General features: G+C 40.0%; 1 protein-coding gene across 2 annotated transcripts in view; it reads right to left on the bottom strand.

Annotated features, from left to right (window-relative positions):
• Window positions 1-8,564: 8,564 nt before the first annotated feature.
• The window catches only part of ANK2 (ankyrin 2), a 243,421-nt gene continuing 235,341 nt past the window's right edge, over window positions 8,565-16,644 (bottom strand). For both annotated transcript variants that reach the window (XM_047090905.1, XM_047090906.1), the window contains 6 exons: window positions 16,444-16,536; window positions 15,836-15,919; window positions 15,568-15,732; window positions 14,115-14,297; window positions 12,555-12,646; window positions 8,565-9,572 (listed from right to left, as the gene is read on the bottom strand). In XM_047090905.1, the coding sequence (XP_046946861.1) occupies window positions 9,389-9,572; window positions 12,555-12,646; window positions 14,115-14,297; window positions 15,568-15,732; window positions 15,836-15,919; window positions 16,444-16,536 (801 nt within the window). In that variant the 3' untranslated portion in view covers window positions 8,565-9,388. The remainder of the gene's footprint in view (window positions 9,573-12,554; window positions 12,647-14,114; window positions 14,298-15,567; window positions 15,733-15,835; window positions 15,920-16,443; window positions 16,537-16,644) is intronic.

Genomic DNA, 16,644 nt, shown 5'->3' with positions numbered 1-16,644 from the left:
AGGGCAGAATATACATGTCCCAACTAAAGCAAATTCACCCTTCCTCTGAATTTTTGTTCTATTCAGGCCCTCTATGCATTAGATGATGCCCACCTGTACTGTTGAGGGTGGGTTTCCATCACTCTACCCACTGAAACGTGAATCCTTCTGGAAACAGCAAACAGACACACCCAGAAATAATGTGCCAGCTTTCTAGGCATTCCTCAGCCTAGTCAAGCAGACACAGAAAAATACCACCACCTTGGGGTTTACTTTTGCTATCTCTTCTGTGGTAAATTTTAGTAATTTCTGCTTAAACAAAATCAGAACAAAATTCAGTTTTCTACACTTGCTTACATAAAATTATGGAAGATTTTGTTATATCTATTTCCTCTCTGATTATCTCCCTAAAGGGTTTCTGCTTCTAATTCCAGAGAGTGGGGGGGGGGGGAGGGAGGGTCTCCCGTACCAACTAACAATTCTCTGACACAAACTGGGAATCTGAGACTATCAACCTGACACCATCAACCTGGAGATAGCTTAAGATCCCGCAGGTTAAGGGCTCAGTCCTACAGGACCCCCCACCCCCAACACCAGTCAAAAGCCCATTAATATGGCTTAATAATTTATAATTAATAATTTACCTGTGCTTTGACCAACCAGCTATAGATTGGAGATTCCAACAAACTCCTTCGGTTTGATCAACTTGCTAGAGCAGCTCACAGAACTCAAACATTTTCCTTACTAGATTACTGGTTTATTACAAAAAGGTATAATTTAAGAACACCCAGACAGAAGAGATGCACAGGGTGAGGTGTGGGAACAGCCGTGTAGAACTTCCAAGCCCTCTCCAGGTGCACCACCCTCCCAAAATCTTTACGTGTTAACCAATCTGGAAGTTCTCCAAAGCCCCTCCTTTTCGAGTTTTATGGGGGCTTTGTTACACAGACATGATTGATGAAATTGGTGATTGACTCTCTAGACCTTTCTCCCCTCCCTGGAAATCAGAGGGTGGGACTAAAAGTTCCTTGCCTCTGTTCAGGTCCTTTCCCTGGCAACCAGCCCCCATTCCTAGGTGTGTTCCAGAAGTCACCTCATTAACAGAGACTCAGGTGCGGTGGAAAGAGGCTTGTTAAGAATAACAAGACACACGTTTCACCTTGTGCCTCTAGAACCATTTCAGAAACTGAAGACATGAGAGTAAATACTGTAACAAAAGATGCCCCTATTGCTCAGGAACTTCCAAGGGTTTTAGTTTTGTGCCAGAAATGAATGAAAACAAAATATATATTTATTATAAATCACAGTATCACACTCCCCAATTCTCTTTTTTAACATTGCACATTTCTGCTTCTTTACCTCTTGCTTATGTCAGTGGTGACCATCTGTATTATTCCAAAAGAGAGCTCTCAGATATATTTTGTATTTTTACTATTTTTCTATTCTAAATAATACATTAATTATTGATGGTTTATATTTATCTCAATATATATATATATAACATGCGGCATGCTTTCTTAAGTTTGCCATGGGGCTCCACTAATTCTTATTTCCCATGCCAAGATAATTCATGCATTATTTTCCTGTCTGGCCATGTGGACATACTAATTATGACTCTCCCATTTAAGGTTTTGGTTTTCCTAGGACCTCTGCTAAGCCAGGTCCCAAGCCTGCTTAGGTGCTTACCCATAAACAGGTGCTAAGCCATAATACATTAAGTTTTTAGATTCTTTGAAGACAGACTGAAGGAGGATTGAGAAATAAGAAACTGGGGAAGCATATGTAGGAGGGGAAAAAAAGAAAAAGAGTGAGAGAGAATAAAAGAGAGAGGGAAAGAGAGCAAGAGAGTGAGCATTAGTTAGATGCAAAGCCAGGATTGAAGGATAATTTTTTTTTCTGTGTAACCAGGAGAAATCTGAACGTATGCCTCGGCTGGGAGGGAAAGCTGTAGAGAACATCCACGAGAACCAAGAATGTGTTAAAAACCAGAACACAGGTGCAAAGTGGAGTCACTAATGCTAAGCCCCACATCACGAAATCAAGGCTTAATTAGTTTCAGCTTTTCCAGAAATGGAATCTTAAACCAGTCAAGAATCTCCTGATCAGCTCTAGTGAGGTAGTCTGCCTGACAGACCCCAGCCATCCCCCAAAGGAAAGGAACTGTAATAACTAACCCACTTTTGCCTAGTATAACTTCCTTATTCCTGCTCCCATCTGCCTGTAAGAGTGTTTCATTTGGTGCAGGATGTACAGCTCCTTGGAGCTCCTTTCTATCTGCTAGATGGGATGCTGCCCAACTCATGAATCTCTGAATAAAGCCAGTAAGATCTGTAAAATTTAGTTGGATTTTGTGCGAGGGTGGAGGTAGATAAACATAATTTTGGAGGTAGGAATAGGAAGAACATTTGCGATGATTAATGCATCAACTTGTCTGGGCCACAGGTGGCAGATATTTGGTCAAACGTTATTCTGAATAGGATTCTGAGGGTATTTCTGGGTGAAATTAACATTTGAATTGGTAGGCTGAGTAAAGCAAATTGCCCTAAGGTTGGTCGAATCCATCTAAGCAATTGAAGGCCTGAATAGTACATAAAAGTTGACCCTCCCTTATATGAGAAGGAACGCTTCCTGCCTGACTGCCTTGACTTGGGATTTCAGCCCTTCCCTGCCTTCCAACTCAAACTGAAACATGGACTTTGAGGTCTGGGTCTGCCAGTTTTTGGACTAGAACTGCTCCATTGGCTCTCCTGGGTCTCAGCTTGCTGACTGTAGCTCTTGGGACTTCTCAGTCTCTATAATCACATGAGCCAATTCCTTACAATACATCTCTCTTTATCTATACATACATCCTATTATTTCTATTTCTCTGGAGAACCCTGACCCATACAGCATTGAAATAATTATACCCATTGACACCTACTTTCTTATAAAACAGAATCAAGGTCATCTGCTGAGCATGAGGTACATGAGGAAGGTAAAGAAGGTTTGTGAAAAAAGAAAGGAATTTTGTAGAAGAATAGAAATGAGAATGGTACTGAACAGGGCTTGTTTCTTTGTATAAAAGGTCTTTGTCTCAAAGCAAATTAATGTTTAATTATTTGTGAACTTATTGACTCCATATATCGATACTGCAAGCTTATAAATTCAAGGGGTAAGGACTGTCTTTCAAAGATGGAGCATGCTTTACTGTTGGAGCCATTTGCTTGGGTTCTTATCCCAGATTTGCTGTTTTGTAGTTGCATTATCTTGGGTAAGATACTCAACCTTTTTGCTCCTCAGTTTCCTCATCGGTATTTACTTAATAGGCTTGTGGTAGAAACTAAAGAAATCTCCAGGGCACTTTCAATGGTGACTGGCACTAGTAAAAATCATGAACGTCTTGACCTCAATCTACCTGAGCACTTAGCACAATACCTGGAATATAGTAGATCTTGAATACACGAGTTAGTGGATGGATGAAAACTATTCTGTGGCTTAGCTTCTATGGCTAATGGTTGCCAACTCAGTGTCATGTCCACCCTATTCTACATTCCCCGCTGTAGGCCGAGGGAAGATCCTCAGAACCGTATTCCCCAGAATCCCTTTGCAGTGGGGTTACATGTTGGATTCTGCCAAAGATAAGTGCCCAAAGTCCAAACAGGAAAGAGAAAGAAAACAATTATTTGCTCAGGACAGCTGGGGAGAGTACAAGACTGCAGGACTTTAGCAGAAGACAGATGAAGTGTTTTGTGCAGCTATGTCCGGGCACTCTCCTAAGAAGCATCAACTTCATTGCTACATGAAGCCAAATCCATCAGTGGCAGCTTGGACTTCTGATTTCTGCATTATGGGTTTCTTCCAGACAGCAGCAGGTTCCTTCCCTGGCTTCACTTGTTTGGCTCTTCCAACATTTATATAAGTTTCTAGTTCTCTTCATTAAATCCTTTCCTGCTTAAAATATCTCGTGGGCTTTGTTTCTTGGACTAAACCCAATTGTTATGGGTTAGATTGTTTCTCCCCCAAATTCTTGTGTTGAAGCACTTGGGTGTAGTACCTCAGATTGTGACTGTATTTGGAAATAGACATTTAGAGAGATGATTAGGTTAAAATGAGACCATTTGAGTGGGCCTTAATTACATCTGACTGATGTTCTGATAAGAAGACGAAATTTGGATATACAAGGAACACCAGGAATGCCCTTACAAAGAAGAAAGACCACAGACTACTTGAGGACATTGCAAGAAAGTGGCCATCTATAAGCCCAAGAGAAAGGCCTCAATAGGGACCAGTCTGCTGAAGGGCCTTGATCTCAGGTTCCTGGGCTCCAGAACTGTGAGGAAATAAATACCATCCTTGGGTATTTTGTTATGGTAGCCCTATGAAACTAACATACCAGTCGGAACAGTAACTGGATTATGAGAACAATAGACTCTCTGTCCCTCTGATTCTTCAGGGTGAGACAGTGTGGTTGGAGAGGTGTTTAAGGTATCACATATTAGTGAGTCGCTTGAAAAATTCACACGAGGTCCAACTTACCCAGAAGTTGCTGCTATACTAATGCCATGAAAATTCCATCTCATGGCCTAGATGAGATCTGAGTTCTGATCAACACCCAGGAAAAACTGGCACGGTGTGGATGTCATGCAACACAGTAATTCAGTTGTTTCTGCACACCCACAAAGGCAGCTGTGGCGTTCATCCCCACCTCCAGGACAACCCAGGGCCCTGCCAGCACATGCAGCAGCTATGCTAGACCGGTTGCCAGCAGAGACTATTCAATGGGGAGTTTGGGTAGTTTTACCTCATTCAGCAGTTTTAAGGGTAAAGAAAAAGTGAAAACCCAAAAATAGAATATGTGCAGGAAGTTTGAAGAAGGAATGGAAACCAGAATTGAGTTATGAAGACCTACTAAGAAAAAAGAGATCCTGAAGAATCCTTCCTCAGAAAAGGAAGTGAATTGAAGGGCGTAACTGACATAAAAAAAATCTTGTGAGTGCCTAAGAGGAAGCGGTTAACTCTACTTTCTAATCTAGAGGGGTGACAGCCTTCAACTCCTACCCTGAGGCCCTCTCTTCCCAGAGAGATGGAAGGTCACAAATATGGGTCCATATCTAATGAGCTCCAAGGACACACAGGCCAGTGTGGCACTTCCAAATTAAAGGGTTGATAAATGGGACAGGACTTGATGCGCTGCCTGCACCTGGTATGGCGAGAGGGTTCTAAGGCATTATTTTGTCTTATTTCACTAATGAGGATTCCAGAGGGTAAACTTGCACAAAGTCACATAAGTCCTGACATAGCAGTCCAATCTTAGTCCAAGATTACCTGTTGAACCATTTTGCCTCAAAGAAACACTTCAAGGACTCATCAAATGAACACTTCCAGTGATTGAAGATATCTGGTAGAGTACTACAAATACCACTTTTAAATGTCCCTGTCTACCCTCCACCCACAGGCTATTCATACGTGTCATCGATTCCATTCTGTGGAGCTAATTTAAAGTGAGAGAGTTCTTTTGTTTTTCCCAGGGAGTCTAACCAAAAAAGAATAATTTGTCTGTAGGAGTTAGGAATAAAGGTTTTTCTCAAGATACTTAAAAGATTTTCTTAAATGTTCCACTATTACAGTGAAACAAAAGTTGTATTACACATTTATGTGGGTGGTTCATTCTAAGACTGTAATTCTAGCTTTAATTAGATCAGAAACAGAAATCAGACCTTAACTGAAGGAGAATGTAGTTTCTAAGCAGCGAGTGGCAACAGAGGACCAAGACATTTAAGCAATTCTTTTCTTATGGAATAATGAAAGCAAGCTGACCATCTTTTTTTCCATTCTTCAAGAAAACCTTGTAGTGATTTTGTTTTTCATTAAATATTTGGTTGGCTTCCCTTTATCTGTTCTTTTCATGTGCTTGTCTACTTGCCTACACCCAGACCAGACCCTCCATGCTGAAATATATTGAATTCCATCACTAGCCACCTAAGTTCAAATGCTGTTCGTGCCCGTTTCAATGTGTGTATATGTAATTGTCTCTTCTTTGTAACTAATTCAAGTCATTTATGAAATGTGCATAATCTTCCCTCAGTCGGGAGGTGGGGGGGTGGGGTTCACCCTACCTTACATTTTAAATATGTTTCTGTAAAAGGACATATGAACCACTGTTCATTGTTTTAATGGAGTTTGTACACCAATTAATGAAACGTGAGAAGACATTGGATATTCATTCCCTGATGCTTTAATCTCCTTAATCAAACTCAAGGCACTGGAAGCCATGAGTTCCTGTCAGTAGAAAACACAGCCCATGAGAAAAATGAGAGGAAGAGGATGGTCACACAGACAATCCTACTTTGGGAATTTTTTTTAACCTTGACTCTATTATTTTTTAATTTCAAGCATACTTGGTATTTTAATTTCGGGAGATCTTGTAAATCAACTAGGCATATGAGCCAGATCCAGTGAGCTTTACAGCTTATACTAGTTAAAACTTCAGTAAAACACTCGATTTCCTAACCATGTCTTTTTGTACGTTTTTTACAGTAAAAAATAGTCTAGCGGCACTAAAGAGATTTTTCAAAAAACTCTCCAAATACAACTGATTTCAGTCTTGTATGTTTCTGCCCTTTTGCTGTTTATATTGATGTATCCATTTAGTGTTTAATTCTCAGGCTAGGAGATAAATAACACCCCCACGCACCCCAGCAAAATGCTGTTCCCAAAAAAGGGTGTTTCCAGAGCACCCCACTGCCTTGTAAGAGAAAACTAAAATGGAAGAGTCATGCCCAGTGGGCCTCGCTGCCCTACCAATCCCTGGTTACACTCCCCTCATTTTCCCCAAGCCCCCAAATTCCTATTTATTTAGTAATGATCCCAAAACTAAATATAAATCTTTGTTTTTCTCCTTTTTTTTTTAATTTTTTTAACGTTTATTTATTTTTGAGACAGAGACAGAGCACGAACGGGGGAGGGGCAGAGAGAGAGGGAGACCCAGAATCGGAAGCAGGCTCCAGGCTCTGAGCCATCAGCCCAGAGCCCGACGCGGGGCTCGAACTCACGGACCTCGAGATCGTGACCTGAGCTGAAGCCGGACGCTTAACCGACTGAGCCACCCAGGCGGCCCTGTTTTTCTCCTTTTGCATAACAAACACAATACAAATTTCTTTGAGAGCAAGGACAAAATCTTTCTGCTCATCTCCGTGTTTAACACAGTGTTGGGCATGTAGCATCTTCAGCTACTAAATAAAAACTACAAGGAAAAGGGCAATTTGTGTCTTTTTTGGCTTTAAATGTATCACATCTCTTTAATAATGTCTTAGCTCCTGAAATCACAGATTAAGGGATAAAGAAGAATAAATCACTGTTGCCACATTTAACACTTGTACATTTTATTTAATTAAATCAGCCATTGTACACATTTGCAGCTATGTATTGTTAGTGTTGTATTTTTTTTCCATTAACTAATACATGCCCTCATAGATATATTCAATTAGTGTTATCACCATGGGAACAAGATGCTGATTCATCAACTGAAAATTCACTTCTTCTCACAGTATTCAAGTTTTTTGATTACACAGCAAAAATCAAAACCAAAAAAAGGTGAATAACCATTATGTTGTTACACAGACATCATCTGCACTGCAAATAACACAACAGAAATGCTTTTCTTGAGCTCCAGTGAAGGTTCTGACAAGAAGGCCATGGTGTGTCTCAAAAAGTTTCACCATCAGCCTCTCTCATTTTGGCTGCCAAAAAAGCTTTATTTCCTATCCAACTGCCAAAAAGTGCTAGCATTTGAGGCTTAAGAGATTTGGCTTATGGGAAATCTCCCTCCCAGGAAATTTGCGCCCTTGGCAACACTACTTGAAATGATGAAGTGCCATTGTTTGTCACTTTTGTTTTTGACATTCGGAGCAATGAGTCATTTTTGCACAACAGGAAAAGACCAGATAGAATTGGAAAATGTTCAATCCCTGGAGGATAGACTCTTTTTTTTTTTTTAATTTCATCTTCATCGAATATACTTTTCTTTAACAAATAACTGATTCAAAATGTATACTGTTTATATGAATATATTTGTGAATATATATATATGTTAAAATGCTACACAGCTTCAACCACTAGAGGAATAAGGAATTAGAACATGGAAATCACTCAGATGATTAAAGTTCCTTCTTTGAAACAAACAAAAAAGTGCACAAATGCACTTAAGAGTTTCCAAGGGAGTTTGGATTTCAAATAAATAAAAATTTTAACCAAAACCCAATTTGTAAGGATTTCTCAACCTTGTCTGCAAGCTAAAAAACAGACCTAGCTGAAAAGTGAAAAGTGCTTGCTCAGGGTCAGAAGAATGAAAACCATCAGTGTGATTAGAAGAGAAGTTTTTTCTGTGGTTTTGATTTTTAAATGCTACATGCAGGTATTAGAGAAGATATAAACCCGGGGGGGGGGGGGAAACACTCCAGCATGGTGAAGGAGTTTAACCTTTTGCGTAGTGGGTAAATCTTGTTTCCAATGAATTATCTACAGTGCAGTGGCCAGAAGAAAGTACCACCAATAAGACAGCGTGGTTTGCTAAAGCAGCAATGAAAACTGGAAAAGTACAGTAGTTATAGCTTTTAAAATACCCTGCCAATGTGTCCAAAATCCAAAAGACCTGAAGATGCTAGAACGCCACAGGATGTAGCTGCTAGCAGCTGAATACCTCATTGTTTCACTCCTTTTGCCTTCTGCTCCCCTTCTCCCCTCCCTCAGAGTGGCTGTTGGAGAATCATAAATCAAGGCTGGCCAGCACCAGCAATAAGTGCTTAGTTAGGATAGTTCCTTGAGGTCATTAACCCATCTTTAACTAGGAGCAATGGCTACTCTGGAAGGTCTAAGGACATGGTAGGTCTGAAGTGCTTCTTTTGCAGTAGAACTGTATTATCATTCGATTGTGTTAGCAATATCTTAATTAACCATTGTTCAGCAATTTCTAGAGGCCTTTTATTTCCATGATGCCCAGTGTAGTTATGATAGGCAGTGGTTTTAATTTTAATATGTTGTTCATCTGAGCATTTTAGCTATATACATTGTACAAGGATATCCCTTGGAAGGATTCCTATATATCAACACTTGAAGAGGTCTGTAGGTGAAGTTCTTCTGATCGATGGATTTTCATGGAGCTTGTGCAGAAGCAAAGAACGACGGAGGTGGCCAGTTTCCAGTTTAGCACAGACACAACAAAGTAGTGGATACAGCATCCAGACTGAAGGATGCTATCTTTGGTCACAAATTAGCTTACAGTTAAAGAGGATGGGGAAAAACTAAAACAAAATGCAGTGTTTTTGCTAAAAGTGGAAGTGTCAGGGTATCCCATTAGGTCGCTCTGCTAGTGAAATGGGAAGTTGCATATCGAGTGGATGTGTGGTTTCTGGTGTGAGGACAGGGCAGCCCCTCATTTGGCCTCTTGCTTCGAGTCCTCCTTGCAGAAATGCCGAAGGAGTTGCTGGAGGTCGCGCTGGAGGTCATCTTGGTCTAGTGCTTCTGGTACATCCTCCAGGTGCTCCAAGTAAATGTGTTTTCCATGCTGGTCCTTCACCACAGCCCTCTTCTGTGTACTGGCTTTACTCATTGTCGTCCTGGAGGAAAGCAGACAAGAGAGAATTATACTTTCTTCACTACAAGGCAGCCACCACCTTTGGGGTGGGAGTGATCACTGTGACACGAAAATACTTCACTGTGCTACCTCTGGATACTTCTAGACTGAGCTATTAGTTTAACATCTGCAGCCATCCTTCCACCTCTCTCTTTTAAACATGGCCTCTCCCATCTGACGTAAGTCATGAAATGTTTTAAAGTATTTTGGAACAAAGAATATTTTTTAAAACTTTCAGAACTATTTCAAAGAAATAAAACCATGCTTTAATGAGATTCTCTCCAAAAGCAACCATACAATCATTCATGTTTGTTTAAGGTGCACTGATTTGAAAGCGCTTGGCACATCCCGAAACAGGGATTCCATATGTACTTTTTGACAGGCTAGGAAAAATAGTTTTTGATTTTCTGAAAACACCTCAGCTGTCAGCTTAATCCTTAGAGTCGCATCCTGTTCTGGGAAATGTTCTAGGAAAACTTTTCCATGAGACATAGATCTTTAAAAACGGGAATCTGATTCTATCAACATAGAGGAAGGTGAATACCAACGAGAGATGAGGACTGCCCCAGCCTTGAAACTTCATCTGGAGACGGTAGGGAAGAGAGAGGAGAGACAGAAGACACCGAGAGACAGATCCTTCCTCCATCTGCTCAGATTTCCAGGACTTTGCCCATTTTTGGTCTTCTATGCCACTGACTAGTGCTTTCTTGGCTCCCTCCTAATGATTACTTGACAAAAGGGGCTATGATGTACTGTGGTATTTAGTACTATTTTCCTGTATCCCTACTTGAAAATTATTAAACTGTAATTTGTTCATTCTCTGTCCTTCCATCTACTTCTCAATAGAATTATTCATTCTGTAAATATGTGGTGAACATTTTTATGTGCCAGGCACTATGATTGTAATAAATAAGGAAAACAAATCACAGAGATTTTAAGCGATGTTCCAAATACAAAGTAACACAGTTAGTATGAAGTGAGGCCAAGACTCAAGGATTCCAGAGCCTGAATCCGTAACCACGATGCCATGCATCTTCACTTAAAACCACAGAAGAGCAGTTTTCTTAGCTTCACTCCAGCATTTTTCTTAATGGATTCCTAGTGTTCAGAAGCTAGAGGTTCTGCACTGTCATGCCCTTAAGATCATCCCGAGTTTTCATTGTTCTACCTTCTCACACTGCCATGCATTTAAGATACTCCTGATTTAAAAAAAAAAAAAAAAAAAAAAAGACTTATTTTAGCCAAAATACTTTCAGGTTTTCTTTTGGGCATCTTTGTCTCCTTCTTCCTTCTTCTCATGTTTTCTTATTCTCTCCTTCCTTTGACACCACATGAATTATTTTGTATCTGAAAGCAAACTTAAATTTGTTCCTCTTGATAAAAAAGGTCCAATTTTGTTCCAGTGGTTGAAATCAGATTGTGTTTTTCTCACGATTCAGCACCCATAATATTTTTCTTCTCTGAAAAGGCAAATATCTGATTATTTCTGCCAAGAGCTAATAGCAGCCTTCGTGGCACTGGTGTGGCTGTGTTGGGGGGTGGGGGGGGGAGGCGGTGAATAAGCTTCTATCACAGGACAATCCCTGATATTTTGTGCAGATATCGTAGATGAATGTGCTTATGAGCATGTGTATGCATGTAACTCAAGCAGTGGAATGAATTTACTTATGTGTATTCAGGGGAGCAGTGGGGATGATAAAATATCTTCAGCAACATACAAGATAAAGTGGTGTACTGACAAATACAGTTCCGGAACTAAATAGCTGTAGAACTTAATTGAGTTGTTTCATATCCCTGGCTTCAAATTCACCAGCAGTAATTAAGAAGTTTGGATTAGATGGTCCCTAAATCTATCCCAATGTAAAGATCTCATGATGTTAGGGTGTACATGGTTTGTGTGGCTTTGTCTGCATAACTGAATAAAAGACGTAAAAGTTCGGAGTATAAAAAGTACTTTGTCCTTAATTCACGGGGCATTTTTAAAGTTCCCTGAGCAATTACACTCTTTTAAATTCTTAGCTGCTGCTGTTTTTCACATGTGATTGGAGGGCGGAATTGTGACAGAACCTTTAATTCGCTGTTCTAATTATTATGTTCTGCAGGCTGAAAATAGCTCTGTAGAGTACTATAAATGACAATCTTTTTCTTCTTTACAATGAAGCGAAAAGAACAATAGTAACTTGAATTTCCATTGTGTCTTTTCACTGAGAAGCTGAGGACACTTTTTAGCATGGTGCTGCTAAAGGACCAAAGAGAGAGGGGACTAGAGAGAAGGGCCAGGAGACAAGGCAATGGTGCTGACAATCACGCATCAAGTAGGTGATAGGGACGATACAGCGTCACAGCTTGTCTCTTTCCTCAGGCACAAAAATGAGCCACTTACTTCTTTTATGGCCCTTTCTTAACTTGTTAAAATCCCTGGTTTCAGCATTTACAATCAGGTTTGTGGGTATCCAACTCATGCTCATGTTATTTGCCACTCGCATGCAAGATCATGAAACAACTTAAAGATTTTAGAAGCAGCTTAAAAACAAAAACAAAACCCCAAAGCATGTGCCACTCGGCATTATGATTCGGTACGACTGAGCTGAAGGTAGCTGGTCACAAGATTAATCTGTGAGCAGCTGATTGGTTTCCTCTCCAAATGTGCTCCAAATCTGTCAACACAACGGAATATTCTAGCCAATTGGCCTTAACGAAACTGATGACTTGTTAAAACCCAGGGAGTGGTTGTGTGAACAGGTGTCTCAGTTCCCCTCAAGCCTTGGTATCATTTTCAAAGCGTCAAGAGGACACTACAGGTTTGACACACTGACAGATCTACCACTTGGCAAAGCGGACAACGTAGACAGAGTTGGTAATTCCCAAGGGATGTTAGGGCAGAGGTAGGGGCTCTGTTTTTCTTACAACTGGAAAAAAAAGTCAAGGTGTTAGTAGGCAGAGCATAACCCCATGCTACCCAAACCTTTTAATTACTGATCCATCCTCTTTCAGAATCTCATTCTCTACTAAACTGGGTAAGTGCACTTTCATGTGGCTACCTGTATAGCTCAAAGCCTGAAGAAAAAAGAAAATAAGACAGGACCCACCATGAGCCATGGATTTAAAAAAAAGCTATTACTTTGCTTAATTGATACCATAAAAAGATATACTTGAAAGGAGAAATAAAAACAATCCTAGGAACAAATGTAAATACTGAGTTTTATTTACATCTCTCCCATTTGTGAGGGAGATGTATTGTATTACTCATAAATGTTGGTAAATAGCATCTGTACCGATCGACTTTTAATTTCCTCCACACCTCATCCCCCCTCTTTCTCCGGTGGAGACTCTAATGATGAATATAATGATCAGAGGCAAAAACAAGCAGCAAATGAATAAAGCCCAAAGCGTACAACTCACATAATTCACCTTTTGATTATACAAGGTCAAAATACTGTCCTTAAAAGTATTTAAATAAGGTATGCTTTTCATATCCCAATGCATTCCCATATATAATCTCAGTGCACATTGTGGGTGTGGAAGAGAATGCACATATAACATTCAACTTCAAAATGTCTCAATAGCAAAAAAATGTTTTGTAGATGTTTGCATATGCCCTACAATCCCTTAGTGAAAACCCCTGGGGCCAGATGTATCTCAGAATTCAGAATATTTTCCCTTTTGGATTTTAGAAAGGTAGTATGATATATATGCTGTATATTTGAATACCTCTGATGGGGCAGGGACAGCATCTACTAATCAAACGCATAAATATATCCACAGCAAAACATATGAATATTCAGTCTAGGTAGGACCAAAAGACTCTCCATGTCATTATAACTCCATATCAGCTCACATTAAGTTTTACTGCCAAGTTAGCTTGCTATTAACCTACAAAATTTGTATTGGTTTTCAGAATTTTGGGATCTTTTTAATCCTAGTAAGGGTTTGTGGATCTGTCCCTATGGACCCATTTCCTAATTACTGAAAATCAGAACTTAAATAATTATAAACGCTTGTTTTATATCTAGGTTTAAAATAAATCAGAGTTTTCATTAATGCCTATCTTTGGAAATATTTGAGAGCATTAGCTACTAGAGATAATTCACAATCTCTTTCTCCTTTCTTTTTCTTTCTTTCTTTCTTTCTTTCTTTCTTTCTTTCTTTCTTTCTTTCTTTCTTTCTTTCTTTCTTTCTTTTACTAATTAAAGAATTAAAGTCACTTCTGGAGCATCTAATGTACAATCGTGACCTAACTCCAGAGATTCTGATTCTGATTCAATTGAAGCGAATCCTGGTCATCTAGACTTTTAAACGCATTTAAGATGACACGGAACTTGTCGCTTTGTGGATAGCACAAGTTGAGAAAACGTTACCTCACTGTACAAGTTATTCAAACAGCAACTCTACTCTCTTGAATTATTCTGCACCCTTCCATGAATACATATATGGAATGATATAATGGTAAATCATTTTATTTTTAAACACAAAGCAAGCACAAAACACACAACACAAAAACACAAAAGTGATAATGCTTCTATACCTCTTCAAAGTCATCTTTGGCTGACGGAAGATCAGTGGCTAAACTAGAATCACCCAGATGTTTCTCCATCCTTTCTCCATGTACCATAGTTGTTTTAACAACTTTGCTGACTCTACGGCCTTCCACTGGTTCAGCCTGAAATTGTGAGGTACTGGACAAAATGCTGGGCTCAGACAAAGTTACCTAATGAATGAAGGACACATGATAACACAGTTTCTGACTGCCAAAATGTAACAGTGATGGATTTTTCTATGTAAAAACAAACAAGCAAACAAACAAACAAACCCCCAAAACCTTAAAATGGTATACACAGGCCTTCTGGAAAATAGTATTTTGGAAAAGAGAAGCAGGTACTAAAAGAAAGAAAAAAGCCTATAATCAACCGGTAATGCCTATATAATGACTCTATACACACAGCACCAAACCCACCACTCATTAATCAGCTGAACGAAAATCTGTCAGGAAGTATTATGAATAAGAAACTGATTCCTCAGCGACATGACAACCTGAGCATGAACTCTCTTTTCCCCCATGTTTAAATGGTTTTGATTTTATGAAGATAAAATTAAACCCCAAAAGAGGAACTCTCAAAGATATGAGAAACTGAGAAAGTAGATTTCTAGAGAAACTGTGGGTGCGATAATAAACTTCTGAGGATGTGAATGAATGCAAAACAGTGAGTGTGTCACCAATGATATGTCAAAGGGAGTAAACGTTCCTCAGAGAGGGAAGTAGAACAGAAAGAAGTAAAACTATAAATCAAGGAGTTTCTGGATCCTGGCTTTAGTGACTGAAATGCAGAAGTTTAAATATTAAATATTTATCTCCAGTGCCCTACAGAAGACTGCTATGCTGCCCGGGCACAAGCATTACAACACAATTTTACAAGGTCTTTTCATGACATACAGCTCGCCAGCAAATGGAATTCTGGTCTTTTAAAATTTCAGTTTTGGATTTCTGTTTTATGTACTCAGCCATGAATTAAACAGAAAATAGAAATAAGAAGGACCAGGGGCACCTGGGTGGCTCAGTTGGTCGAGTGTCTGACCCTTGATTTCAGCTCAAGTCCTGATCTCAGGGTTGTGAGATCAAGCCCTGCATCCGGCTCTGTGCTGACAGTGCAGTGCCTGCTTGGGATTCTCTCTCTACCCCCCCTCTGCCCCTCCCCCGCTCGCTCACACTCTCTCTCTCTCTCTCAACATAAATAAATGAACTTAAAAAAATAAATACATAAGAAGGACCAAACAGAGACAATGAGTATAATGGCTACAAATGTCCTTGAAGGTTAGTTTAAAATTCCACAAAATCATGAAGAAACATGTGAATATGCAACGGAAAGCAGAGTGCCATATAAGCGGGAGCAGTGGGGCCAGTATGGACAATCGTGTCCACCTCTTCTGACTCTGTTTTAGACCTCTCCATAAAATCAGGTTGGAGAATCAGATGATCTTACCTCTGACTGTTCAGTGTCACTCTTTAATACAATGCGCTTCATGACTTTGGAATAGCCATCTCCTTCCTCAATGCTGATGGGTCCCTGTGCCATTCCCTGCATTGTAACCTCTTCTTTCTCTGTGCCATCAGAGGCTACGTACCGCCTAATGATTTTCCTAGTGACCTGAAAGATATTTTATTCATGTATCTTGTGTTTGAGTGACAGTACCGGGGTACCGATAAGTTTTAAACAGGAGGCTTTGAGATCAACCATGTTAGGACAATACCTTCTTTACCACAGTGTGTCCATGCTCATCAATGTATTCTTCTTCTGTGACTGTTTCTGGGGGTATGTCAGGCATATCATCTCCCTAAACAGTTGAGAGAAAACGGTCACTTCAGTGTCGGGCATCAATTCTGAGAAACTACTCCCAAGTGCTTATAATGTTAGAAAATGAAGGGAGCTACTGAGAAGCACTGCTGAGATGCCAAATCCTGTTGAGTAGTGTGTTTTAAAGAAAAAAAAAAAAAGGTGGGAAGTAACATGCTTAGGAGAAGTGGACCAAAGTTAGGCGTAAAACAAACACACCAACAAAAACAGACAAGCAAGGTGAGGTGGGTGGAACTGAAGAAGCGGTCTCTCTCTTGCTGTTCGCTCTCTTGGAAGTGGGCTGCCAATGTCATCACCACTGCAGGTTTTTTTTGTTTTTTTTTTTTTTTTTTTTTTTTTTTTACGAACAAAACTTAGGAGAGTTAAGTGAAGGGGTCTGCTTTTGAATGGCCATGCACTACCTAAAGAGCATGCCAAGCCCTCGTGGCTCCATGGCTAGCATCACTCTCTGAGGGTTACGGGGACAGAAGTGTCCCGGACGTGCAGGAACGTAACAGCTGGTACCTGAATAATCACTCGTCGGCGGACAACCCTGGTAGTTACCATCGCCTCCTCATCTGAGCTGGCCTCCAGCTCACCTAATTCCTCTGTTAGCTCCTGGTGGAAGCATGGAAGCATCGTTTTGTTTAACACGCTAAGGAATGTCTTCACTACTGGTTTCTGCTTTAGTTCACACGGTTTTCTGAAAGTTTTAGTCATGGAGGC

Source organism: Lynx rufus, unplaced genomic scaffold, assembly GCF_022079265.1.
Source record: "Lynx rufus isolate CCGP_SWC_20201006 ecotype Redwood Valley unplaced genomic scaffold, mLynRuf1.p SCAF_3, whole genome shotgun sequence".
NCBI classification, from domain to species: domain Eukaryota; kingdom Metazoa; phylum Chordata; class Mammalia; order Carnivora; family Felidae; genus Lynx; species Lynx rufus.
This window is presented reverse-complemented; position numbering and strand designations above follow the sequence as displayed.